The 25,567-nt window shown below is 38.5% G+C and overlaps 1 protein-coding gene across 1 annotated transcript in view; it reads left to right on the top strand.

The window, feature by feature from the left end:
- Positions 1-2,885: 2,885 nt before the first annotated feature.
- LOC121863607 (transient receptor potential cation channel trpm-like) overlaps positions 2,886-25,567 on the top strand; it is a gene marked incomplete at its 5' end in the record, with an annotated part of 83,911 nt that continues 61,229 nt past the window's right edge. Inside the window, 2 exon segments of the mRNA XM_042362335.1 lie at positions 2,886-3,074; positions 24,456-24,704. Of these exon segments, the coding sequence (XP_042218269.1) occupies positions 2,886-3,074; positions 24,456-24,704 (438 nt within the window).

Below are 25,567 nucleotides of genomic sequence, written 5' to 3'. Positions count from 1 at the left end.
GGTATCTCTATTACCTAACCCCCGCGAATGTTAAGGGCCGACTGTATGTCTTGGATACTCCCGTGCCTATGGTTACTCCTGCGCCTATGATTACTTCCGTGCCTATGGTTACTCCCGCGCCTATGGTTACTCCCGCGCCTATGGTTACTCCCGTGCTTATGGTTACTCCCGTGCCTATGGTTACTCCCGCGCCTATGGTTACTCCTGTGCCTATTTGCTTGTCCCACTTTTTTTTTCCACTTCAATTTATTTTCAGCCTCCTCTGCAGTCACTGTTATCACTATGGACTGTCTCTGCTAAAGGAACAGTACTACACTCTGATTGGCTTTTGGCTGGTCAATCACAGTCATGAGTGCAACTTATTTAAAATTTTCTGGATAAATCTTGTCATATGGCAATGATTTTGTGGTTGTATACCGCCCAGCCTATTTCCCAGTCGGTAGGGAGAATAATTCATTATACAATTGAGAATAATTCATTATACAATTGAGAATAATGTTAAAAATCCTACATCGATTTACACATTCACCTCAAGATGCTCTTATGTCACCACTGTCCAATTGTCGGCGTTCAACAATGAAGACCCGAGTGCCAACACGCTTTATTACAGACGCAACATGACACGACCCGCACGCCAATGACCACTACTAACACTCCTCTCCTCCTTCCCCCCCTCTTCCCTCTCCCACAATTGCACACTAACTACCGTGGACCTAAGAATGTTTTATTATCTTTGACTTTGTGTTAATCATTTCTTTTATTTTGTATTGTTTGCTTATTCTGTTTGAACAATTGTGTGTGCATGTAGCAGAGTAAAAGAAAATAAATAAAATACATACAGCTATAGCTACTCAAAATTATAAGTTGAAACTAACAATAATGCAACTAGCCTGGTAGGGAGAGAGGTGACATCTAACTTGGTGACCTGCCAAGTTCACACGCACACGCACGCACGCACGCACGCACACGCACACACACACACACACACACACACACACACACACACACACACACACACACACACACACACACATGCACGAGAGACGGGTCAGACGCACCTGGCGCTGCTCAGCAGCAGCCACGTCAACTGTTATGTTGGCCCATACCAACTCCCTCCCCTGAACCCTCCTCCCCACCGGAGTATCAACAAGTTCTCGCCAGAAGTTACTATTTCATTTGGGAAAGGAATGGAACCAGTGTTGAATAGTGGTGAACAGTGCTTAAGTCAGTGAAAAACAACTCGGCAGTTGAGTCTTACCCAAGTTAACCTTCACACAGTGAGGTCCCAGGTACCCAGTAATAATTCCCCTGAGACTCCAGGATAGAGAGGCCTGGGACCACACCTCACCCACTTGAGTGAGTGAAGTCGACCACGTGATGTCCCCATGATGCTACAACACCACGTAGTGAATGAGTTGCTACAGCATCATGTGAAGTCCCTCATAACACCATCTGTGAGGGAGTTACTACACCACGTCAAGCCCCTTATAACGCCATCTGTGAGGGAGTTACTTCACTATGTGTCTGCTGTTCAACACCTCAGCTTACATGATCTACGTGTGTAAACATTAATCTGTATGTTCACTGTATGTTCCTTTACCTTTCTCTAATGAAGGCTTTTGTTAAACCACCAATGTATGTAATGAGTCATTTGTGTCCAATGTATATTTTCATCCTTCGGGCTGCAAATTTTTTCAATAAACCGTTTATTATTATTATTATTATTATTATTATTATTATTATTATTATTATTATTATTATTATTATTATTATTATTATTATTATTACACACACACACACACTAACACTATATACCGGGTAAATTAAAATAAATCTTGTTTTGTAAAAAAATTTATTGTATTTATTTTGTATAAATTTATTTATTTTTTGTTTTTATAAATTGACTTATGTAAACATTATTTTATTATTATAGCAGCAGGATATAAAACTTGTTTGGGGATTTCAGGGGTTCAAGGAATGGAACAGTAGTGCACATAACTCAACCAATATGTCCAGGGTTCAAGCCTCGGCCCGGACACATGTGAGAAAGGTGTCATCCAGTGTGACCCAACCTCAGTCCCTGATTTCCTCCTGTACTAACACTGGATAAAGAGCACAAATGGCTAATAGGCTGATAAGTAGTGAAAATGAAAAAAAAAAGTTACTAATATTCCATATATGATCAATCACTTAGTGATGGCTTTTTGAGTTCCCTATCTCCATTGTATAATGGTCATTACCTGTAATGTAATGATTTTACGCAACTTCTATAACATTTCTGTTGTCTTTTAGGAGTCTTCTTTATGAAAAGTGCTGGAACTAAGGTTGAGGGAGCTCCAGAAATGGTTGTGGAATAAATTGCCATTTTCCCCATAAGATTAAGTGTTCACTTTGTACAATTTTGAATGATGTGAGGTTTCCCCAGAACATAACCCTCACATAAAGTGAGGGTTAGGTGTACCTATAATATTTTCATCCTTTAGGGATTCCACTTCCTTAAGGATGTGGTGGAATTTAGTGTCCAGCAACGTTTGAAGTATTTATTTACAATATTAGTCATCCAGAGTGGCGTGGCTGCCATATAAGAGCAGTACTGAATATCACTCATTTGTGTGCTATAAGTGGCAAACTTGATGACAGAAAACAGGTAAAACAGAAAGAAGGTTGTAAGGAAAGTAAAATGCCAAGACATTGGGAAATAAAACTTATTTAAATAAATTTTTTGGAGATCGATGCATAGATTTGTATGCTGAGCAGTATGAATTTTGTCTACTGATCCTGTAATGATAAGAGAGAATGGTTTTTACATAGCTTTGAAATTTATACAGTACAGATTCTTTTTGTCATGTTGCCATATAGATCTTGTATCGATGCTTGACTTTCAGGTGATGTTGAGTCTTCTTGTCCCTCCACTAATCCTGGTTCTGGGCTTCCGGAGTCGAGAGGAACTCAAGACGATGCCACAGACTCGGGAGGAGCACCAGGATGATGACCCCGAAAGATCCTCAGACTCAGAGAGTGACTCAGAATCAGAGGAGGAGAACATGGATATGAGGCATGACCATGACCCAGAGGTAAGACAACAACAGTCTAAACCATCAAGGGAGGAGAAGAGGACTTGTCTTTAAAAAAAAAAAAATTTTGTTTTGTTTTGTAAGTTACTTGTTATACAGTGTAGTTGGTAACTGCCTGTCTGCTTTATATTGATATTATTGTTTTTTTGCAAGATCTGGTGCATACGGTACAGTATTTAGTTTTGTGCTAATCTCTTTTTGGTATTATTTTTTGTAAAACTGCTTTAACAAAATTTTATGCTTTATATATCTACAAATGAATGTTCTATTCAATTTCTTTTTAACTTTATTCTTCCATCAGTCAATTGATGCATGTGAAGTTAGAGTTTTGCTCACTTGAGAACCACCATTATCACCCTACCATACCTGCATCTACAGTAATGTGAATCTTGAAAAAAGTAATGGTCATACAAAATATTTTTCATAGTTATTATATAAGTTAAATACCTTTAGGTTTCTTACTTTCATAGTTTAGTTGTTAATAGAGGCATATTAAATTATACCAGAGTAATATTTGTTTAAAGAAGAATGTAATATCTCAAAATGAGATATTAAGAAAGTTAACAATTGCTGCTTTAATTTTTTTCTGGTCTTTCAAAGATGACATTTGAGAATAGAATATTAGTGTGTTGTTGAGTAGTTTGTAGTGCAGTAATAATTATAGTATTGGCAACACACAGCAGAAGGACAAGTAGTACATGATATTGGTGCTCTGTTTTAATTTGATGCATATGAATGGATATTTGTGACATGTTCAATTGTTCTTCTTGACTGGTAAAAAGTAGTGTACTTGATCACACCTTTGTCACAGTGACACAGTTCACTACCCAGCTTGGCTTTAACCCCACAACTGCTTCATTCTCACTTGACCTTTCCTTAAGATAGTGAAAGTGTTTGTATGTTTGGTCTGCATAAAAACTGAAGCCAAGTTTTTGATGCAATATTAACGTGTCCAATTACAAGGATGGGTGTATACATACAGGAAGTAATGCTTATATATATATATATTCTTCTTATGGAAAACAGATATCTTCTTTCTTGCTTCCCCTAGCTAAACAGGGTGGCATCCTCCTGCATAGAGGTTTAACAAGTTAACCAGCTAATGACATAGTGTACACTAGTGCATAACAAGAGCCACTTTGTCCTGCCTTGAGGCTTAGACATGAATTTATGGGTTGTAAACACACGGCACAGTACATTACAGTACAGTATAGTCTGCCTTTACGCGGTCAATTGAACCCGGGTAGGTCCGCTTAGAACTAGAAACACGTAAACGAAATAACAGAACATATGGGATTACCTAATTGAAATAGAGACTGGGCCGACCCCCAAACTACACTTTTTCCGACACAATACGTATGTTGTAGTAAAAATAACATCTTAATTTTATGATGGTATGCACACTCAATTAATATTTAAGAGAAATACAGTTGCCGGTTAATGTCCATTCAAATAATGGACTCAACTCCCCTCTTCCCCACGCTCGCTGGCTCCTCCCTCTCTGAGAAATGTTTGGGTGAAAACACTAGGCTTACATGTTTAGTAATAAATAATACCTCACACTAAAGTTAGTATAATATAATTGACATTGCTGGATTCCTTGCAAGACTGCCAATAATTTGAATATACACGTCATATATTTTGCACAAAAGATAAAATTTTTGCTCTTTCTAATAAAATTCTTAAATTACATCTGAAATTTGTATGTCTAATGCAAATTTTAGGATGTTTATATTTAAATTAATCACCATCTCATAAGAATTCCAGCAATGTAAATTATATTCTGGCCGGGTAATTTGTAGGAATTTTATGAGCTAAAACAAGTATCTTTAGTAAATAAACAAATTGTACTTCACCTGCGTAAATGAGTAAATTCACCGCGTAAATGACCAAACGCGTAAACAAAAACCGCGTAAATCCAGACTATACTGTATACCCTATGTCTAATTTACAATTTATGAAAAAAAGTTAATATACAAATGACAATTTGATGTTAATTTGAAACTGAGAACATTTATTTAAGTACAGTATTGCAGTGGCAGAAGAAAGTGCGGTAATAGCAGAAGAAAGTTATAATGACCAATTAACCCAATAACTGCGATAGAGTGATTCGCCGATCAACCCTCCAGTGCACAAAAAAAAGTAAATTAATTTTCTCCGAACATCATTTTAACTCTTGTGGACTAAAAGATGTTATGTAGAAGAATGTGAAAACCAAATATTAGTCCTTTACTTATCTTAGGTTGGCTGCCAGTCTCTCATAGGGCGGATAATGGAATCTAGCCTCTATTGCTCACCCCAACTCTTGACTTTTTTGACAATTTCACTAAAAGTGAATATAGTTGAAGCTTTCAACATCACTCTCAATAGATCTTGAATGTTCAGCTATAGTAGGTATATATATCTTACAGTAACACATATGCATTCATTTATAACTACTATAAATATTTCTACATCAACACCATGGGATTCCGTGAGGTTTCTGAAACAGAGGATAGAGAAAACTTACATGTCAGTGGGGGACTCAAGAAACTGGTGAGTGTAAACATCCCATTATACCTCGCGAGGTATATTTGTTTTTTTTTGCGCGCTGCATTCAAAACGCTCAGAATTTCAGAATGTATGTTGCAGTTATCGGGTTAATGTGCTGTCTATCAGAAATATGTGTTTTGTCAGTGTTGTGATGTGTGAAGGGGTGCACCACTCTACTCACTGTTTTCCTACTTGTGTGGTTGTGGAGCTGAGTGTTTGATGGTCCCTGCTTTTTTTTTTTCCATTACATAAAAATAATTTTTTTTTAAATGTTGCATTTTTTAAAGGTACTCTAGTGCAATTTTTCAGCTTACAGTCGAGGATAACTTTTTAAGAATGCATTTTCCCCCTCGTCTGTCCCTCTCCTTCTAGGCACAACTGGTCAACTCTGTGTCGCTTGCCTCACACCCCGTGACCCCAACCCTCCAGACTGAGGTAGGACTACCTGGAGGGGAGTGTGTTAACTTTATAAAGAGGATAGATCAACAGCCTTATAAATGAGCAGAAAATTACACCACAAGAATTCATACATTATTATGTACAAGGGACAGGTTATATCATATACTGTAGTTGTTGTGATATCTTCTCGCACTATAAAATCTATATGGTCTATAAAATCTATATTTTACATTTACAGATGGAGTACATCTGTAAATGTAAAATATAAAATGTTCAAGGACATGTCCATGTAGAGAATTTTGCATTGAAAATTTATTCAGAATAGTTTTGGAAGCCAAAAGGACAAATGCAGTAAAGTTACTTTGAGACATAATACAGTACACACTTTTATGGTGATATGAAGTAAACCTCATTATTGATAGGTGTGGAATAACCCTCTTGTACCCTGAAACAAACACATATATACAGTAGTGCACTATATAGTAACAGTGATATAGTTTACTTTAAAAATGCCTTTATTAACACACACACACACACACACACAAAAATAATAATAATATTTTTTTAAATTCTAATTTCTTTGTAAATTGAGAAAACTTCGTAAAAAAATAATTTGTGTGGCTTATTTTGAACTGCATATATAATCTACAGTACTAAGAAAATCTGATGAGACTCCTTCACAAAATATAGCTTATGATACTTCATGGCAGTACTGTCTGGTCCAGTAACAAAGGATGAATCAATATATGTTGGAAGCTCAATGTGTAATTGATTGAGCACTAAGTCTGAAGATTCAATTCCGTCAACCTTGAAAAAAACATTGGCTGAATCCCTGCCACTGTTCTAAACCAACAAGTTTAGTTTCTGGCTTCATAAGTGTAAATGGGAAGAACCCCACTGGTTTTTCCCTTAATTTGCCAAGATTCTACAGGTCGACCACCTATTTTCCGGCACCATCAAGGCCGGATCGATGCCAGACCAGCGATTTCACCAAACCATGGGCAGTCACTGTGTTGGGAAGCTACCACTTCTGTAGCCTCTGTCCCTATTGTTATACACCTCATGCTTAGTCTAAAGCACTCTGGGCTGCTAGAAAATTAATGTGACATAACATAAGCAATTATTAAAAGAAAATTAAATGAAAAACAGATATCGAGTGTATGGAGGTTTATTGTTTACTTAAATAAACTGGAAGTGGGGGACTGTCTGGATTATCTTCTTCAACGTTGGACATCTCTGTTCACTATACCTTCGTTAATTCAACAAAAAATGGTCTGTGGGTCACTCGAATTACCGAAAAATCTAAATTAACCGAGTTTGGAATGTTTTGACGTTATTCGACAATTTCCTAATATTTTTATTCGATTATTCGTTCATTTTCTGTTCAGTTTTTGTGCCTTGTCTTGACTGCCACATAAAATAATTATTTATAATTATGGTACATGGTGCAAACAAAAAGATTTTCGAAGTGTACGTACAGTAATAATAAAGTAAATAATACAGTAATAAATAAATGTAACACTGCAAAGTGAGCTGACAATGCAAGGGGTGAGGTGACATGACAAGACACTTACACAGCACACACATTAACAGCACTACTAAACCATTGTCTTATAACTTTTTTTTTCAAATTTCTATTTTAAATTTAATTGATACATGATGGTGTGATTTGGCTACTTTTGCACCTAGACAACTGATTAGTGAATAAACCAGGGCATATGGAAATGCATTTTACACTACAATAACATTTATTAAGTTCTGATAAATATGCTACAATATTATTTACTAAGTGCTCAAGACTGATCCTGTTGTAAGCACCAATCCTCTTAAGCAGTGATAACAATGGTGCTTGAGAGATGGTGAGTGCTGGCAACATTATTTGGGAGAGTGGTGTCAGCAGAACCAATCAGCTGTTATCGCTCTGTAAACAAGCGACTAAGAATATACAACAGAACAATGGCTCATCTGGGACTGAGTGTGGGATTTTGCAGTGAAATTAATTATTTTTTTATATTTTATTAACCCAAGACTTTTTTGTCTGAAAAATGGCTAAAAAAATCAGCCTGCGTCCTATATGTGAAGTTGCACTCTCTCGTAAGCTAATGAATCCCCCAGTTGCTGTCTCCAGTAGGCTAAATTCTACCTAACCCAACTCCAGAATTAAAAATGTTATTGCATACTTACACACATTCTTATTATTTAAAATTAATTACAAATTAATTATTATAAATATAAAAGCTGGATTTATAACTACTGTACTGATGATTATCCGAGGCAAATAATGTCTGTACAACAGACACCCAACTCTTCAGAGGTAGCTAAGCAGTAACCATTTCTGAACTCTTACAAGCATTACTACAGGGTATCTATTAATGCCATACCTACAACATTGATTTTTAAAATTACAAATACCTGATACAAATGAAGATTTACAGATAACTTTTTCACAATTGAGTCTATTAACATCACTGGCATCATTGTAGATCATTAGACTCAGTCACTATTACTACCAGGCTACTGGGCCAAGCTATGAGGTGTTATGGTTGATTTCAACTCATATTTTTGGGGAGATGCTACATAACTTTCTTCATTTATTTTTACTCAGTTACATGCAGACACCATCTTGCATACATATTGTGAAAAAAAAAGATTGTTACAGGGCAAAGCTGGCACAGTGAGGGAGTGGGAAGAATGCATTGCTATGGCGAACAAGGGAGTGTCTGGAAATGGCAACTGTGTTAAACTTTCATTTGGCTTTTATTTACTGGCTTGGCAATAGTATTTTTTGCTGTAACTTTTTTAAGAACATAAGAAAATAAGGAGTGCAATAGGCTAGCTGGCCCGTGCTTGGCAAGGCTGGCATTACGGTACGGTACGGTATGGTTGATATTTAGTCAGAATGTACGGTACGGAATTACGGTACGTTATTTTCCTTGAAGTACGGTACGGTACGATTTAGGTAGGGAAAAATTAGCAAAATTCCGTACTGTACCGTACCCTAGGCTTAAAAACATGATCATGCATTTATTAACTCCTTGAGGATTGTGACTCTTTTTGACAGTTTATTCTGGCTATCATTAGACACTTTTATGCAGCTTAGGAAGGATTTATGGGAATAAACAGTATACATGTAGACTACCGTAGCTGAATTAGCCATCTGTCTATTGTCTTTCATATACCCTTCCTAAATTGAATACAGTGGTCCCTCGGTTAACGAACGCCTCGGTTAACAAAATTTCGGTTAACGAATTACCTTCCATAAGATTCTTCACTTTGGTTAACGAAAAAATTTCGGTTAACGAATCCCTTACTAATTTTTCCCAACATGTTTTCTCTTGCTTTCGGCTGCTCACCAGCTGTAGTATTAGTCCGCCAATACAGTAATCAGTTCTAGGGCTTAAATTCATTACCATTTGAAGTAAATATCAAGAAGGTTGTACTATTCAATAATTTTACAAGTTTTATATTAAATTTTTTAGTCATTTTAACAATTATTGAACATAATTGAAGTATAGAAAACTAGTTTTTCGCGCGCCAAACAGCCACTCAACACACCAAACTTGGCGTCAGTTTGTGTATCTGTTCAGTGGAAGGAACATCTTGTTTGAGACTCTCTTCAACATAAACTCTTTTTTCCATTTTTACAGTCAAATTATTGGTCATTTTGAAATATATTTTACATATTGATAATATATAGCGCAGTGCAGTGTTTATTTAAAGAAAATATTCTTTATTTACAGCAATAAAACTTAAAATATCAGTGTTGAAATCGAATCCAGCATGGCTCCAAAGAAATCGAGAAAAGTTATTTCAATCCAGGTAAAACAGGAAATCATAAAGGAACATGAACAGGGCATTAGAACAAATGTGCTTAGTAAAGACTATGGCATGTCGGCATCAACTGTGTCGACAATTCTTGCACAGAAAGACAAGTTTAAGGAAGTGAAAGTGAGAGACAAATCTTTCAGACTGTTTAAAGGTAGATCATTGATATCAGAAACAGAGAGGTTACTTCTCATTTGGATCAGGGAAAAGCAAATGAAAGGTGATTCAGTTTCTACAGAATTTATTTGTGAAAGAGCCAGGGAGATTTACGAACATTTAAAGGAAGATCAACCTGGTTCTTCTGGCACAGAGTTCGAAGATTTTCGGGCAAGCAAGGTCTGGTTTGAAAAATTTAAGAAAAGAAGTGACATTTTCAGTGTTATTAGGCATGGTGAGGCTGCAAGTGCAGATAAAAAAGGAGCAGCAAAGTTTGTAGTGGACTTTAAGAAACTGGTTGATGAAGAAAATTATCTTCCACAGCAAGTATTCAATGTGGACAAAACTGGGCTGTTCTGGAAGAATATGCCCAAAAGGACATTCATCACCAGAGATGAAGCTTCTTTACCTGGGCATAAACCCATGAAGGACTGACTCACTCTATTGCTTGGTGCCAATGCTTCAGGGGATTTCCGACTGAAGCCTATGCTTGTCTACCACTCTGAGAACCCCAGGGTGTTCAAGCAACAAAAAGTGGTAAGAGGAAAGCTTGGAGTTTATTGGAAGTTCAACCGTAAGGCATGGGTGACAAGACAGCTCTTTAATGAATGGGCTGTTGAGGTGTTTTGCTTTTCTGTGAAGAGCCACCTAACTACCATTAAACTCCCTTTAAAGGCTCTTCTCCTCATGGATAATGCCCCTGGTCATGACCCTGAACTTGCCAGCACTTTGGAGGCTCAATATGACTTTGTCAAAGTGTTGTTTTTGCCTCCTAACACTACATCAATCATGCAACCAATGGACCAGAATGTGATCAGCAACTTCAAGAAGTTGTACATGAAGAAAATGTTCAGGAGGTGTCATCAGGCAACTTCCACTGATCCTGAACTAACACTGGCACAGTTCTGGAAGACACAATTTAGCATCTTGGAGGCTGTAAAATTGATTGTGTCCTCATGACAAGAAGTCTCCATTAGATCCCTCAATTCTGCATGGAAAGCACTGTGGCCATCAGCAGTCCATTATTTTGAGGGATTTGAAGAAAAAGCAGAGTTGGACAAGGAGATTGTGTCCATTGGTCAGTCATTGGGCCTTGAAGTGGAGGAGAAGGATGTCGAAGAGCTTGTGATGTCTCATGAGGAGGAACTTACTCCTGAAGACTTACAGCAACTGGATGAGATGTTAGAGGCTGACAGTGGTGAGGAGGAAAAGGAAAGTGATGACCATATGTCTACTTCAGGTTTGAAAGATGTTGTTCACTACTGGGATAAGTTCAGGAAACTGGCTTCAAGGCACCCAGATGTGGAAACAACAGAACCTATTTTGTGTAATGTTGAGGACAGAGTGGTCTCCTTCAAAAATCAGTTAATGATGAAGAGGAGAAATGCCCCACAACCAAAAATTGACAGTTTCTTCACTAAAAGGCATCGGGAAACAGATGCTACCCCTCAGCCTTCCACTTCAAGAAGGAGAGAGGGTGTTTGTGCTGGAGAATCTGTCAGTCCAGAGGTTCCTGACATTTTCATGGAAGGTGACTCACCTTCCAAGAAGCAGTAAAATGCTTCTCCTCCACCCACATTTCCTTCTCTTCTCCCTTCTCCTCCTCCACCTCCCACTTCAAATTCACATCAGCATCATCATCCAGGAGCCTTCTACATACACACCTCAAAGTAAGTGTACTTTACTGCATTTTTTTTTAACTTTAGGTAATTTTTGGTGAGCTGGAACCAATTAACCAAAAACCCATTGAAACAATGGTTTCTGTTAACGAAATTTTCGGTTAACGAACAACCATCTGGAACGAATTGTGTTCGTTAACCGAGGGACCACTGTAAAATCATCTAATAATAGTCAGAAAAGAGAAAAGAAATGTGTCATCGATCTTCAAAGGGTTAATGCATTGGTGGCTTCAGTGAGTGCACTTACGTGATCAGTACCGTCCGCCAGCTGGTAGTCTGGTAGTGTCAGTACTGATCATGTTGCGTCACGCGAACTATTCACGCAACTTGAGAGTAGTGTCTCCGACTCTCCACAGTCACTCCTTCCATTGTAGTTGTCGCCGTCGGGAGCAGTTATCTGAGGCAGGCAGGGGGTGTGACACTTTATCTAATATTGCACATTATTGGTAAGATGACATATTTTTGCTTCATTGTAAATTAGGTAGACTAAGATGTAAAATTCCGTAATAAGGCAACAATATTATGTGGGCACATTTACATCTATAGTCACTTTGTAAATGTTCCTTTTCAAATCCACAAATGTACTCTAATAAATTGTTCACAAATAGAGAATTATTTTGATGTAAATATATTTTGCTGATGGTACAATAAAAGTACTGAATTACAGTAAGGTATTTTTTCCGTACAGTACGGTACGGAAAAATAATTGGGGGTACGGTACGAAATTACGGTACGGTATTTTAGCCAGGTACGGAGTACGTTAAAATATTCCGTACCATACCGTACTACCAGCCTTGGTGCAGGGCAGCTCCTGTCGAGGGTTATTACCACTCTCTATCTTCCATGAATCTATCTAGCCTACTTTTAAAACTTTCCAGCGTTCCAGCACTTACTACAAAGTTGCTAAGCTTGTTCCACTCGTCCACCACCCTATTTGTCAACCAGTTCCTTCCTATGTCCCTCCCAAACCTAAACTTATCCAACTTAAATCCGTTGCTATGAGTCCTATCCTGCTCGGATATTATAAGAACTTTATCTATATTTCCTTTATTGATTCCTTTCACCCACTTAAATACTTCTATCATATCTTCCCGCACTCTTCGTCTTTCTAGGGAATGCAAGTTTAGTTTCTTTAATCTATCTTGATATGGAAGGTTCTAAGTCCTGGAATCATTTTCGTCATTCTTTGTTGCACCGACTCCAGTGAATTGATATCCATTCTATAATAAGGGCACCAGAACTGAACAGCATAATCGAGGTGCGGCCTGACTAGCGCAAGATATAGCTGCAATACGACCTCTGCACTCTTATTACTTACACTTCTAGATATAAAACCTAGTACAGTTCGTCCTCACATTACACGGTTAATGTAACCCGGAGGGTCCCGCGGAAAGTGAGGAACGCGGAAAGTGAATAACATAACATATGGGATTAATTGAAATGGAGTCCAGGCCGATCCCCAAACTCCACTTTTTGACGACACACAACTATGTTGTAGGAAAAATTTTATCTTAACTTTATGATGGTATGAAAAAACAAGTAATATAGAAGAGGTTAGGTTAGGAAAGATAAAGGTTAACATAGGAAAAATAAAGAATAGGTTAAAAAACTAAAAATTTTGTGGAACACTTACGGTAGTAGAAGAGATGGGTTGGCATACGGGGATGGAGGCTGGTTCCGAGGCAGAGGGCAGATTACTGGCCCTCAGGTGAATCACCATTACTAGGTGAATCATCATCACTGTCACTTACAGTTGTCAGGGCTTCCCTGACAAATCCCTCAAAGTCAACTTCACTGTCACTATCACTGGCTTGGGCTGGCTGTGGTGGGTTGCGGGTGAAGAAATCTGTTATGCTTTGCTGACGGCTGGCGTTGATGTTGTCGTGATACACCGTGATGTACGGCTCCATAGCCTGCACCAGCCGGTTATGGAAGACTTCATAGCGGTCATCGTCATTGTCGCGGGAAAGGACGGACTTAATTTTCTCTGCAAACTCCATGGCACACTTAATATCACTATGACTTAAACTGTGTTCTTCGGAGACTGACGCACCTTCTTCCTCCTCTTCACTGACGTGTTCTTCTTCCATCATCTCGTCGGCAGTCACTTCAGGATCTCTGATCACCTCCAGGATGTCGTCGTTGGTGGTCTCGGAGAAGCCTGGAACTGTAACAGTCTGCGCAGCTTCTCTGGCAAGGTCCACTGCTACTGCAACATTCTGAACCTCACCAGTCACAGATTGACTCCTCCTCTCACCTGGTATTCCATGCAACACATGTCTCCATGCGTGACGAATTGTAGCAATAGACAGCTGATCCCATGACTCCACCAAGATGTCCACAGCTTTCTTGATGTTAAATATTCTCCAGAATTGTTTGAAGAGTATTTTTTGCTGTTCTAACCGTTGTTCCTCATCTTCGTCGCTCTTGCTATCGGTGGTGGTGTCACTCAGGTCACGCAACTCTTCCCTGGTGTTGGTGTAGTCGTTCAGGAGCTGGAATTTTTTTGTTGAGAATGCAGCTTTCACATTGCAAATCAACTCCTGGTCCATGGGCTGTAATATAGACGTAGTGTTGGGAGGAAGGAAGACCACTTTTACGTTGGGGTGACGATCTAACAGTAGGGGCGAGTGTCCTGGTGCGTTGTCCAGCAGCAACAAAATATTGAATGGCACATTCTGTCGCTCACAGAATTTCTTTACATCGGGAACAAAACAGTCATCAAACCAGGAGAGGGACAGTGTAGAGAACATCCATGCCTTACGTGCTGTCAGCCAGTGGACATTTAGCTTGGTCATGTCCATGGTTTTGTAGGCGTGCGGCTTGCGGGCTGTGTGGATCACCGATAACTTGAGCTTACAGGTACCGGAGGCATTGGTGGCAAACAGGACGGTGATGCGTTCCTTCTGCATTTTCCGGCCCCGAATCCTGCTGGCATTCTTCACAATGTAGGACTTGGAAGGTAGTTTTCTCCAGAAAAGACCAGATTCGTCCATGTTAAACACCTGGTCGTCGGTGTACTGTCCTTCCTCCATAATCTCACGTAAAAACGGAGGAAATTCCCGAGCCGCAGCACGATCAGCACTCGCTTCTTCACCACCAATGTTTATATTGGTGATCTTGTTCCGGATCTTAAACCTCTGTAACCACCCAGAGGAAGCAGTAAAGGGTTTGGGCTCTGAAGTTCCCATCTTTCGTGCCACTGCCATGTACAGTTCACGTGCGTAGTCCTTCACAGAGCGCGTGTCGACCGCCATGTTGCGTCGCGCCTGACGCACCAAGTACCTCACAAGTAATTTTTCTGTCTTGAGAAGCACCCGGTTGTGAAAATACTTGATCATAGAAGCACCTGTAGACTTTGTGATCTTCATGTGCTCCTTTATCTTGGCTGAATCCTTCTTTATAGTCCGGATCGTAGATTCGTTGACGCCATGCTGGCGCGCGAGATCAACTTGCCGTGTTCCTTTCTCCAAATCTTGAATAATTTGGTACTTCACCTCGTAGCTTAAGGAACGTCGTGTCCTCTTTGGCTTAGTGCCGCTGGGTCCAGGTAAGGAAAGGTTTTTCTCTGGGGGTGGTGGTCCGGCGGAAGCCATTTTACGGAACAATGGATGCGCGTTAATACGGAGTGGCCTTGAGAGATGAGACTGTCGCGGCTAGGTCAAGCGTCGTCTCTCCTCCCTCCCTCCCTGCCCCGGGTGGACACGTCATAATACTTTAAGCCAATTACAGCTAGCAGCAGAGGAGGGTAGGGATGCATGGCCAATCAAAGGTCTTGTACGTCATATGACGTCAGTGATAACGCAACAAAGACATACTGCGCAACCTTACCGCGCCGCTTGCCCAAGCGGAGGGAGGAGGAGGGAGAGGCAGGCAGGCGGGCAGGCGGGTGGCGCGTGGGGCAAATCTAAAAATAGAGTCGCGCCGGACACTCTCCGCGGAATGGCGTTCGCGACCGCGAAATGTGAAAATGTTAGGTTCTGGCAAGGCACCGCGGTAACGGTGAAACGCGGATTGCGGGACCGCTTAATGTGAGGACCAACTGTACTCTGTTTGCCTTATTTCGAACATTAACTCACTGTTGAATTTTATTTGCCATTATTCTGACCATTCCTGCAGTATATTTAAATCCTCCTGTAGTGCATTTGCATCCTCCCCTGAATTAATCTGCCGCCCTATTTTGGTGTCATCCGCAAACTTGCTTATGTCACTGCTGATCCCAGTATCTAGATCGTTTATGTAGATTATGAACAAGAGTGGGCCCAGTACTGATCCCTGGGGAACCCCACTGGTTACACAGCCCCACTCAGATTTAACACCATCTTTGCTGATCCTCTGCGTTCTATCGGTGAGCCATGATTTTATCCAATTTAAAACTTTCCCCTCGATACCATGAGCCTTAACCTTTCCCAGAAGCCTCTGATGCGGTACTCTGTCAAATGCTTTGCTAAAGTCTAAGTAAATAACATTGTAATTTTCGTCATTACCTACTACCTCGAAGACTTTCCTAAAAAACATCAGCAGATTTGTTAGACAAGATTTTCCCTTTGTAAATCCATGTTGAGTCATGGATGAATTTGCTTTTCTCTAAATGCAATCGGATGCTATTTGCTATACAGTTGTACCCCACTTAACGCGGTCAATTGAACCCAGAGGGTCCCGCGTTAAGTGAAAACCGCGTTAAGTGAATAACAGAACATATGGGATTAATTCCAATAGAACCCAGCCCGACCCCCAAACTCCACTTTTTGAAGGCACATACCTATGTTGTAGTAAAAATAACATCTTAATTTTATGATGGTACATGCACACAATTAATACTTAAGAGAAATAGAGAAATACAGTCGCCAAGTTAATGTCCATTCAAATAATGGACTCAACTCCCTCCCCCTCTCACACTACACAGCCGGCTAACAGATGGTCGGTCGGTCCCTCCCTCCCCCCCCCACCCCCCACCAACCGTCCCAAGGAGATGTGTGGGATAACCTCAAACTAAAGTTAGGAAAATATAATTGACATTGCTGGATTCCTTGTAAGACCAGGAATATTTTGAATATAAATGTCATATAATTTGGACAAAAGATACCATAGTTACCTAGAGAAAAATTTTTATCTAAAAATTGTAAGTTTAAAGCAAAATATATGATGTTTATATTCAAAATGATCACCAAATTATAAGAATTCCAGCAATGTAAATTATATTCTGACCGGGTAATTTGTATGAATTTTATGAGCTAAAACAAATATCTTCAGTTAATAAAAAAAAAATAATCTTCACGACACTATCTGTCAATCAAAGTACCCCACCTTGCCTCCCCCCCTCTTCCAACCGCGCGGTCAGTCCCAACCCTCCCCCCCACCCCCCACCAATCCTCCCTTCCAGAGTTTTTAACATTTAGTATTAAATAATACCTCAGATTAAAGTTAGGATAATATAATTGACATTGCTGGATTCCTTGTAAGACCAGGAATATTTTGAATATAAATGTCATATATTTTGGACAAAAGATACCATAGTTACCTAGAGAAAAATTTTTATCTAAAAATTGTAAGTTTAAAGCAAAATATATGATGTTTATATTCAAAATGATCACCAAATTATAAGAATTCCAGCAATGTAAATTATATTCTGACCGGGTAATTTGTATGAATTTTATGAGCTAAAACAAATATCTTCAGTTAATAAAAAAAAATAATAATTCTTCACACGGTAACAGATGGTCGGTTGGTCCCTCCCTCCCCCCCACCCCCCACCAACCGTCCCAAGGAGATGTGTGGGATAACCACTAAATTTTAATAAATAATACCTCAAACTAAAGTTAGGATAATATAATTGACATTGCTGGATTCCTTGTAAGACCAGGAATATTTTGAATATAAATGTCATATATTTTGGACAAAAGATACCATAGTTACCTAGAGAAAAATTTTTATCTAAAAATTGTAAGTTTAAAGCAAAATATATGATGTTTATATTCAAAATGATCACCAAATTATAAGAATTCCAGCAATGTAAATTATATTCTGGCCTGGTAATTTGTATGAATTTTATGAGCTAAAACAGGCAGTCAGGCAGTGTGGCGGGTGGGGCAAATCTAAAAATAGCGTCTCGGACACTCACCGCGTATATGTGGAAAAAACCCGCGTTAAGTGAAAGTTCAGCTTTGGCAAGGCACCGCGTACTGTATATGCGAAAACGCGTTAAGTGAAAGCGCGTTAAGCGGGGTAAAACTGTAATTGATTCAAGAAGTTTTCCCACTACTGACGTCAAACTAATCGGCCGGTAATTTGACGCTGATGCTCTGTCTCCCTATTTGAATATAGGTACTGTACTACATTTGTCTGTTTCCACAAGTCTGGCACAACTCCCGTGTCTAATGATTTTGTAAATAAATTTACAAGGGGTCCGCTATTCTGTTCCTTATACTCTTTCAAAACTCGTAGGAAAATTTCATCCGGCCCTGGGGATTTTGTCTTCTTCAATTTATTTATCTTCTTAAGAACATCCTCTTTTTTTATTGTGATACCCTTTAGTGTCTCTTCTTCATTTCCCCTAAATATCAGTTTCACCTCTGGAATTTCCTCGTGAATTTCTTCTGTGAAAACTGATAAGAAGTATCTGTTTAATGGTTAGCTTATTTTCTCACTATCATCGATCACTTCCCCTCTCTCTGACTTTAAAGGCCCCACATTGTCCTTGACCTTTGTCTTATATACCTGGAAAAATCCCTTGAGATTCGCCGTGAATTTTCTAGCTATCTTGATTTCGTAGTCCCTCTTTGCCTTCCTTACATTTTTCTTAACATTCCTCCCGCACCTTCCATCACAAGCATTGCTACCGTCATCTCTCGCCCTAGAGCGAGCAGTAAACAAATGTCAACTCTCGAGGGGTGGAGATGGGTGGGATGTCGACGTCGCATTCTGGACTACAGTATAGTCTGGATTTACGTGGATTTCCTTTACGCGTTTGGTCATTTACGCGGCACCTGGCCAGACTGGCAATTATTAGTTATGCGTTACATTCCATCATTTACGCGGGAAGCGGCACAGGCAGGGTGAGGCACTAGGTCGCCCATTCAACAAAACATTACAGAGTTCTTCACCCGCCATCCACCACAGCCAGCCCAAGTCAGTGAAAGTGAAAGTGATAGTGACAGTGAGGATATGGACTTTGAGGGGTTTGACAAAGAGGCCCTGCAAGCCTCTGTGGTGGATAGTGATACATTTAATACAAGTGAGGGCCAATAATCTGCCCTCTGCCTCGGAACCAACCCCCCATCCCCTTGTGCCCAGCCATCTTTTCTACTTATGTAAGTGTTAAAAAACCTAATGTTATTGATATTTCTCTTAAATATTAATTGTGTGTGCATACCATCATAAAATTAAGATGTTATTTTTACTACAACGTAGGTATTGTGTCTGGTGAAGTATAATTTGTTTCTTTACTTGAGATTTATGTTTTTAGCTCATAAAATTCATAGAAATTACCCTGCCAGAATATAATTTACATTGGTGGAATTCTTATAAGATAGTGATTAATTAGACGTACAAATTTTAGATCTAATTTAAGAATTTTATTAGAGAGCAAAAATTTTATCTTTTGTCAAAATATATGACTTTTATATTCAAATTATTCGCTGTCTTGCAAAGAATCCACCAATATAAATTATATTCTCCTAACTTTAGTGTGAGGTATTATTTAGTACTAAACCTGTAAGCCTAGTCCTTTTCCCCAAACATTTCTCGGGAAGGTGGGGGGTAGGGAGGGAGGGAGGGAGCCAGCGAACGTGGGAAGAGGGGGGGAGCGGGAGGTGAGGCATTTTGATTGACAGATAGTGTCTGGTAAAGTATTATTTGTTTATTTACCGTATATACTCGTCTATAACCCCCTCTCGTTTATAGGTCGACCTTGATTTTTTGACCAAGAAATCGTTAATTTATGATATTCCTCGTTTATAGTTCGACCCACGTTTTTGAGGGTAATGGAACAACAAAACCTTCACTAAAAACGCTCTACGTCCTATAAACTGAGGCTCGCCGTGCATGAAACACGAGTGCCGAAGGCAAATTGTTTACCATTTATTATTACGACACTTTACACTGAAACGCGGGTAGTTTCAACAAAAATATTGTATATTTCCATTCAAGTATTTATTCAAGTCAATTAGGAGGGAATATTATTGTAATACAACAGTTTTTTAACTAAACCATTCGAAAAGCGATTACGGTAACATCTTTTGAACGAAAGAAAGCGAAAGTCATTGTTTTCGTCACGATTTTATCCCACTTTCCACTTTAATACGTACGTAATTTCAGCAAAAATATTACATTTCCGTGAATGTATTATATCAAGCACAGTATGAATAGAATATCATTGTAATATAACAGAATTTTAACCGAAAACTATTAAAAAAACGAGTAACATCTCAAGAACAGAAGCTTAGGTAAAGTCTTTTGTTTTCGTCATGTATTTTATCCTATTTTACATTGAAATACATCACGTTTCAGCAAAACTACTTTTATTTCCGAGAATATATTCATTCAGGCGCAGTTTAGGTAAAATATACGTGTGATGTAACAGTTTTTTAACTGAAAACGATTCGAAAAACACGTACCCTCTAGCCCTGTTCATGGAGAGGACTGGGAGAAGCTGTTTGGTGCTGCAGACGATGACAAGGAAAATGATTTTGATGGATTTTAATGAAAATATTCAGAAATATGGTATCGTAGTATTTATTCAAGTCAATTAGAATAGAATATTATCATAATACAACAGTTTTTTAACTAAAAACCATTCGAAAAGCGATTACGGTAACATCTTTTGAACGAAAGAAAGCGAAAGTCATTGTTTTCGTCACAATTTTATCCCACTTTCCACTGTAATACGTACGTCATTTCAGCAAAAATATTACATTTCCGTGAATGCATTATATCAAGCACAGTATGAATAGAATACCATTGTAATATAACAATATTTTAACCAAAAACTATTAAAAAAACGAGTAACTTCTCTTGAACATCGGAAGGTTAGGTAAAATCTTTTGTTTTCGTCATGTATTTTATCCTATTTTACATTAAAATACATCACGTTTCAGCAAAACTACTATTTATTTCCGAGAATATATTCATTCAGGCACAGTTAAGGTAAAATATACATGTGATGTAACAGTTTTTTAACTGAAAACGATTCGAAAAACACGTGTACCGTCTAGCTGATACAGCTGGTGGTGCATGATGCGTCGTTGTAAACAATAGGAGGTTGAAGTAGAATACCGGGAATTATATTAAGTGTGAAATATTGAAAAGGTTTTTATTACCGGTATTTTTTGTAGATCAATGAGAACTGTGATACTGTATATGATATGATAAGTTAGCCTGTGCTAAGAACTTCAACATAGACTACTGAAAGCATGTTGTAAGGTAATTTAGCCTATTGTAAGTTGGTGAGCTTCATTTGCTGAAGGAACTGCACAACTTTTCATTACTAATTGGTACATATTTTACTTTTCCATTGTTTACTGGCAGTAAATGGTAAATATTTTTCATGTCTGAAGCTAAAAGTTGCTCCTCGCCCTTCCCATCATGCACGGGTTCAACCTAACAAAACTATTACGCATGTATAGGACGACCCCCAATTTTTTGCCTAAAAATTTGGTCTTAAAAACTCGAACTATACACGAGTATATACGGTACTTGAGATTTTTGTTTTTAGCTCATAAAATTCATAGAAATTACCTGGCCAGAATATAATTTACATTGCTGGAATTCTTATAAGATAGTGATTAATTTGAATATAAACAAGCTAAAATTTGCATTAGACGTACAAATTTTAGATCTAATTTTAGAATTTTATTAGAGAGCGCAAAAATTTTATCTTTCGTGCAAAATATATGACGTGTATATTCAAATTATTCGCTGTCTTGCAAGGAATCCAGCAATGTAAATTATATTCTAACTTTAGTGTGAGGTATTATTTATTACTGAACCTGCAAGCCTAGTCCTTTTCCCCAAACATTTCTCGGGAAGGTGGGGGGTAGGGAGGGAGGGAGCCAGCAAGCGTGGGAAGAGGGGGAGTTGAGTCCATTATTTGAATGGACATTAACCAGCGACTGTGTTTCTCTTAAATATTAGTTGTGTGTGCATACCATCATAAAATTAAGATGTTATTTTGACTACAAGGTACGTCTTGTGTCAGAAAAAGTGGAGTTTGGGGGTCGGCCCAGTCTCTATTTCAATTAATCCCATATGTTCTCTTATTTCGTTTACACGTTTCTCGTTTTACGCGGACCTCCACGGGTTCAATTGAAAGCGTAAATCCAGACTATACTGTAAATCACAAAAACTGGTTTTTAGAAAAAAAGGCTTTTTGTTCAATCCAGAAGCGACGTCTAGCTTTGATTACCCGGGCAGGAGGTGGAGAGGAGGTGACATTGTGTATAAGGCTCCGCTAGCTTAGGTCCAGATTATAATTATAAACTTTTTGGAATATTTTTCAATATTAGGAACATTTACCGGAAGGTAAAATGTTAATTTACATATCCCAATTAGGATACTCACTTTATTCTGATGAGGAAGAAGAAGGTCCTCATGTGCTGCAGAAAGGCCACAGACCCTGCATATTTCCTGGTGTCATGTGCCAAAAATTTCTTTCCAGGGTCTGCTTGACTCATTAACTGAGATAAATATTTTGTCATTTGACTAGGAGACAATTTCTTACCATCCTGTGATGAGAATACATAGGGGCCTCGATTAGGGAATCTGGTTAACCATCTTGAAGATTCTTAACTGGGCACAATATATGAGGAACCTTTGTCTCATCCATTAGCAGTTTTATCCTTATAGGTTGAGCTTGAAAATCCTCCCTTTCATTATTTCTTAGGATCTCCGTAGGAAAAAGGGTGGCATCTTCCTCAAAATACCAATAATGATGGATTATTGGAAATTGAAATCAGTTCACTGATTCTCATACCTGTTGCTATTGCTAGGAGGAAGGCTGCCTTCTGGAGCAATCTGTCCCGGTTCAGATTTATATTGTAATTAGGCCCCATAAGAAATTTAGTAACTTTATTTAGAGACCAAGGTAGGATTCTCTTAGGCCGAAGGGGTCTCAGAATGAAGAAGGACGATCTGAGCATTCGATAATTCTTGGGTTCAAAGTAATATTAAAACCCCACGCCAGAGGGTCAACCAATGCTGATTTATAAGACGCAATTGTCGATCCTTGAAGACCTTTAACTCTGAACAGAAAATCTAAAAATTCTAAAACCACTGTTTCCGACAATGTGATTGGAGTCGTTAACCTGATAAATTGTTGAAAAAGTTTCCAAGCTTTCGCATATTGCATAGAAGTTTGGAGCCTATGACCTGCTGTCACTTGGTTAACTATATCGAAATTACCCAACAATCTATTTAAACATCTTTTGAGAAACTCCAAGTGTGAAGTGCCAAGGATATCTCGAACTGAGGTGCAGTACCTGGTCTAGACATCCTTGTTGTAATTGTAAATTTGTGTGTGCGTGTGCAGACGCACGCACACAACACATACAAATAAATAATGATGGGATAATGCTCTCACAAATAATCAGAAACAAATTTATTAAAAATGTGCGTGCTTTATTACAGTACTTTATTAATAGAGCATGGACTTAGGGTAGACTCACATTTTTAATAAATTTATTTCTGATTATTTGTGAGAGTATTTTCCAATTATTATTTATTTGTATGTGTTGTGTGTGTTTACACACACACACACACACACACATATACAATACTACAGGTAAAAGAAATAATTGTCCTAAAGGCAAACACATAAAGGGAACATCCATTTCTTTGTACACAATTAAAAATGTACCCCCCCCTCCGGGTCCGCATATGTTTTTTGCTGATTTGGCTATTAGCGGTCATTTTGAGAACCTAACCCCCGCGAATTTGGGGGTTCTGTACTGGATGTTATATAAGTAATGTAATGACATTAGAAGTAATGCATCTTCAACCTTGGAATATATCCTAATATCCAGTGCATATGGCCTCAAAATATCCCCGAATTGGTCAGATTTCAAAATAATTTCCGAGGGTCTTACAGCGCCCCTAGGACCCCCAGCTGTATGGGTTTGCTGCGCTTACCATCGTCCTGCTCGCTTCTGAGTAACACTCAAAATGCGTTCCCTCACTTCTTTATTTAGCACTACACCATTGAGTGTATTCCTCACTGCCAAACATCACAGACTCTATTTATTCCTGTACTAACACTGAACAGACCAGCTGACTGAATGGCTGGTAAGCTGATAGGTGGTGAAAATTAAAATAAAAAGAAACAAAATAGTTTGGGCTGAAATATTTTTATCTATTATAATTGAATGTTTTAAGTTGAGTTCATCTAGGATGACAGATAACACCCAAGGTTAGGATGATTGGCACTAAATCAAATATTTTTTGTTTGTGAATAATTATTTTGCTACCATTTTTACTCATAGGATAAAGGGGCTTTCAGAAAGAAGGAATGTCATTAGAATGGGATTTCCTGTAATTTCCTTTTAATTTTATTTAATTTTTTGTACAGATTTAACTTTACTTAAGATTATCTTAAGAATATTTGTTGAACACACAAAACTTTCAACTTTTGATACAGGTATGATGAAAATTTAGAGATGCCTTAGTGTATAAACTTGAAACAGCAGTAGTTAAAATTATATGAAGTCTTTAGGACAATTCAATGATAACTTGCATATAACACTTTGCCAGAAGTTTTTTTTTTTCATGAAAATAAAACATTTATGAATTTTCTACACAGGCACCACTCTGCAACAACACTGCTGCGCCACACTCAAGCACTCTGGTAGTTCCTCCTTCCCAGCCTGAGGGGGGTGCTGATGTTGTGGATCAACATGGTACTCCAGTAAGACAAAATGGAGTGTCTATGAGTCATCTGTCTCATCTAGACTCAACCATTTTTAATGATATTCACTCCAGACAACTGCCAGCAAGAATAAAGCTTTATGAGTTCTACAATGCTCCCATTACAAAGTTCTGGGCTCACTCAGTAAGATTAATGCTATTTACTATGTTAATAAATATATGTACGGTGATATCTCCGTTAGCTGGAAAAATTGGTGCAGAGCACTTCCAGGAACGAGATTTCCACGCAAAAAGACGACTCTCTCTCTCAAAGCCGGAAAAAATCCCTCATCCCCCATACCAGGAAATTTTTCTCGGAAGTTCCACGAACTGCGCATTACGTCATCTCTCAAACCCAGAAAGAAATCCCCCATCCCCGGAATTTTCTCGGAATTTTCCAGAATAATGCATTTTTGGTTCAATCCAGAATGTGACGTCTAGCTTTATACTGTACCTAGGTATGTAAATGCCTAGCATTAACTCGTCAGGCAATTAAAACATCTAATAATTACTAAAATACGTAAAATTAGGAGAACACGTCGCTACCTGGCATTTAATTGCAATTCTCAAAACCCCCTCCCGCACCCTCCATCACACGCACTGCCACCTTCATCTTCTTGCCTGGCAAATCAGCTGTAAATACTCACAAGGAAAGCTCCGTACTTTGTGTTGTATTACCCAAAATACTAAGTGCTACGGGGATTTTATATTTGGTATTTATACATCTTAGCACGGTGAGGAAATCGAGTGACTTTTATTTTGTTTATGTCTCTCAGATGTTGTGTTTGGGGCAAATTTTATACGGTTTGATCAAGCATGGCAAGCACGCTCGTTTTCTGTCAAGGAAGATAGTGGATCTTTAATGACTAATGTCCTCTGCTTTTAAGTCACTTAGTGAATGACGTTGTTTTTTGCCCTTCCGGGCTCGTCTTCACTGAAAGAATATATATATATATATATATATATATATATATATATATATATATATATATATATATATATATATAT

This window comes from Homarus americanus, unplaced genomic scaffold (assembly GCF_018991925.1).
Source record: "Homarus americanus isolate GMGI-L3 unplaced genomic scaffold, GMGI_Hamer_2.0 scaffold41366, whole genome shotgun sequence".
Lineage (NCBI taxonomy): Eukaryota > Metazoa > Arthropoda > Malacostraca > Decapoda > Nephropidae > Homarus > Homarus americanus.
Note: the sequence above shows the minus strand (reverse complement) of the source record. Positions and strands in the feature narration are given on the sequence as shown.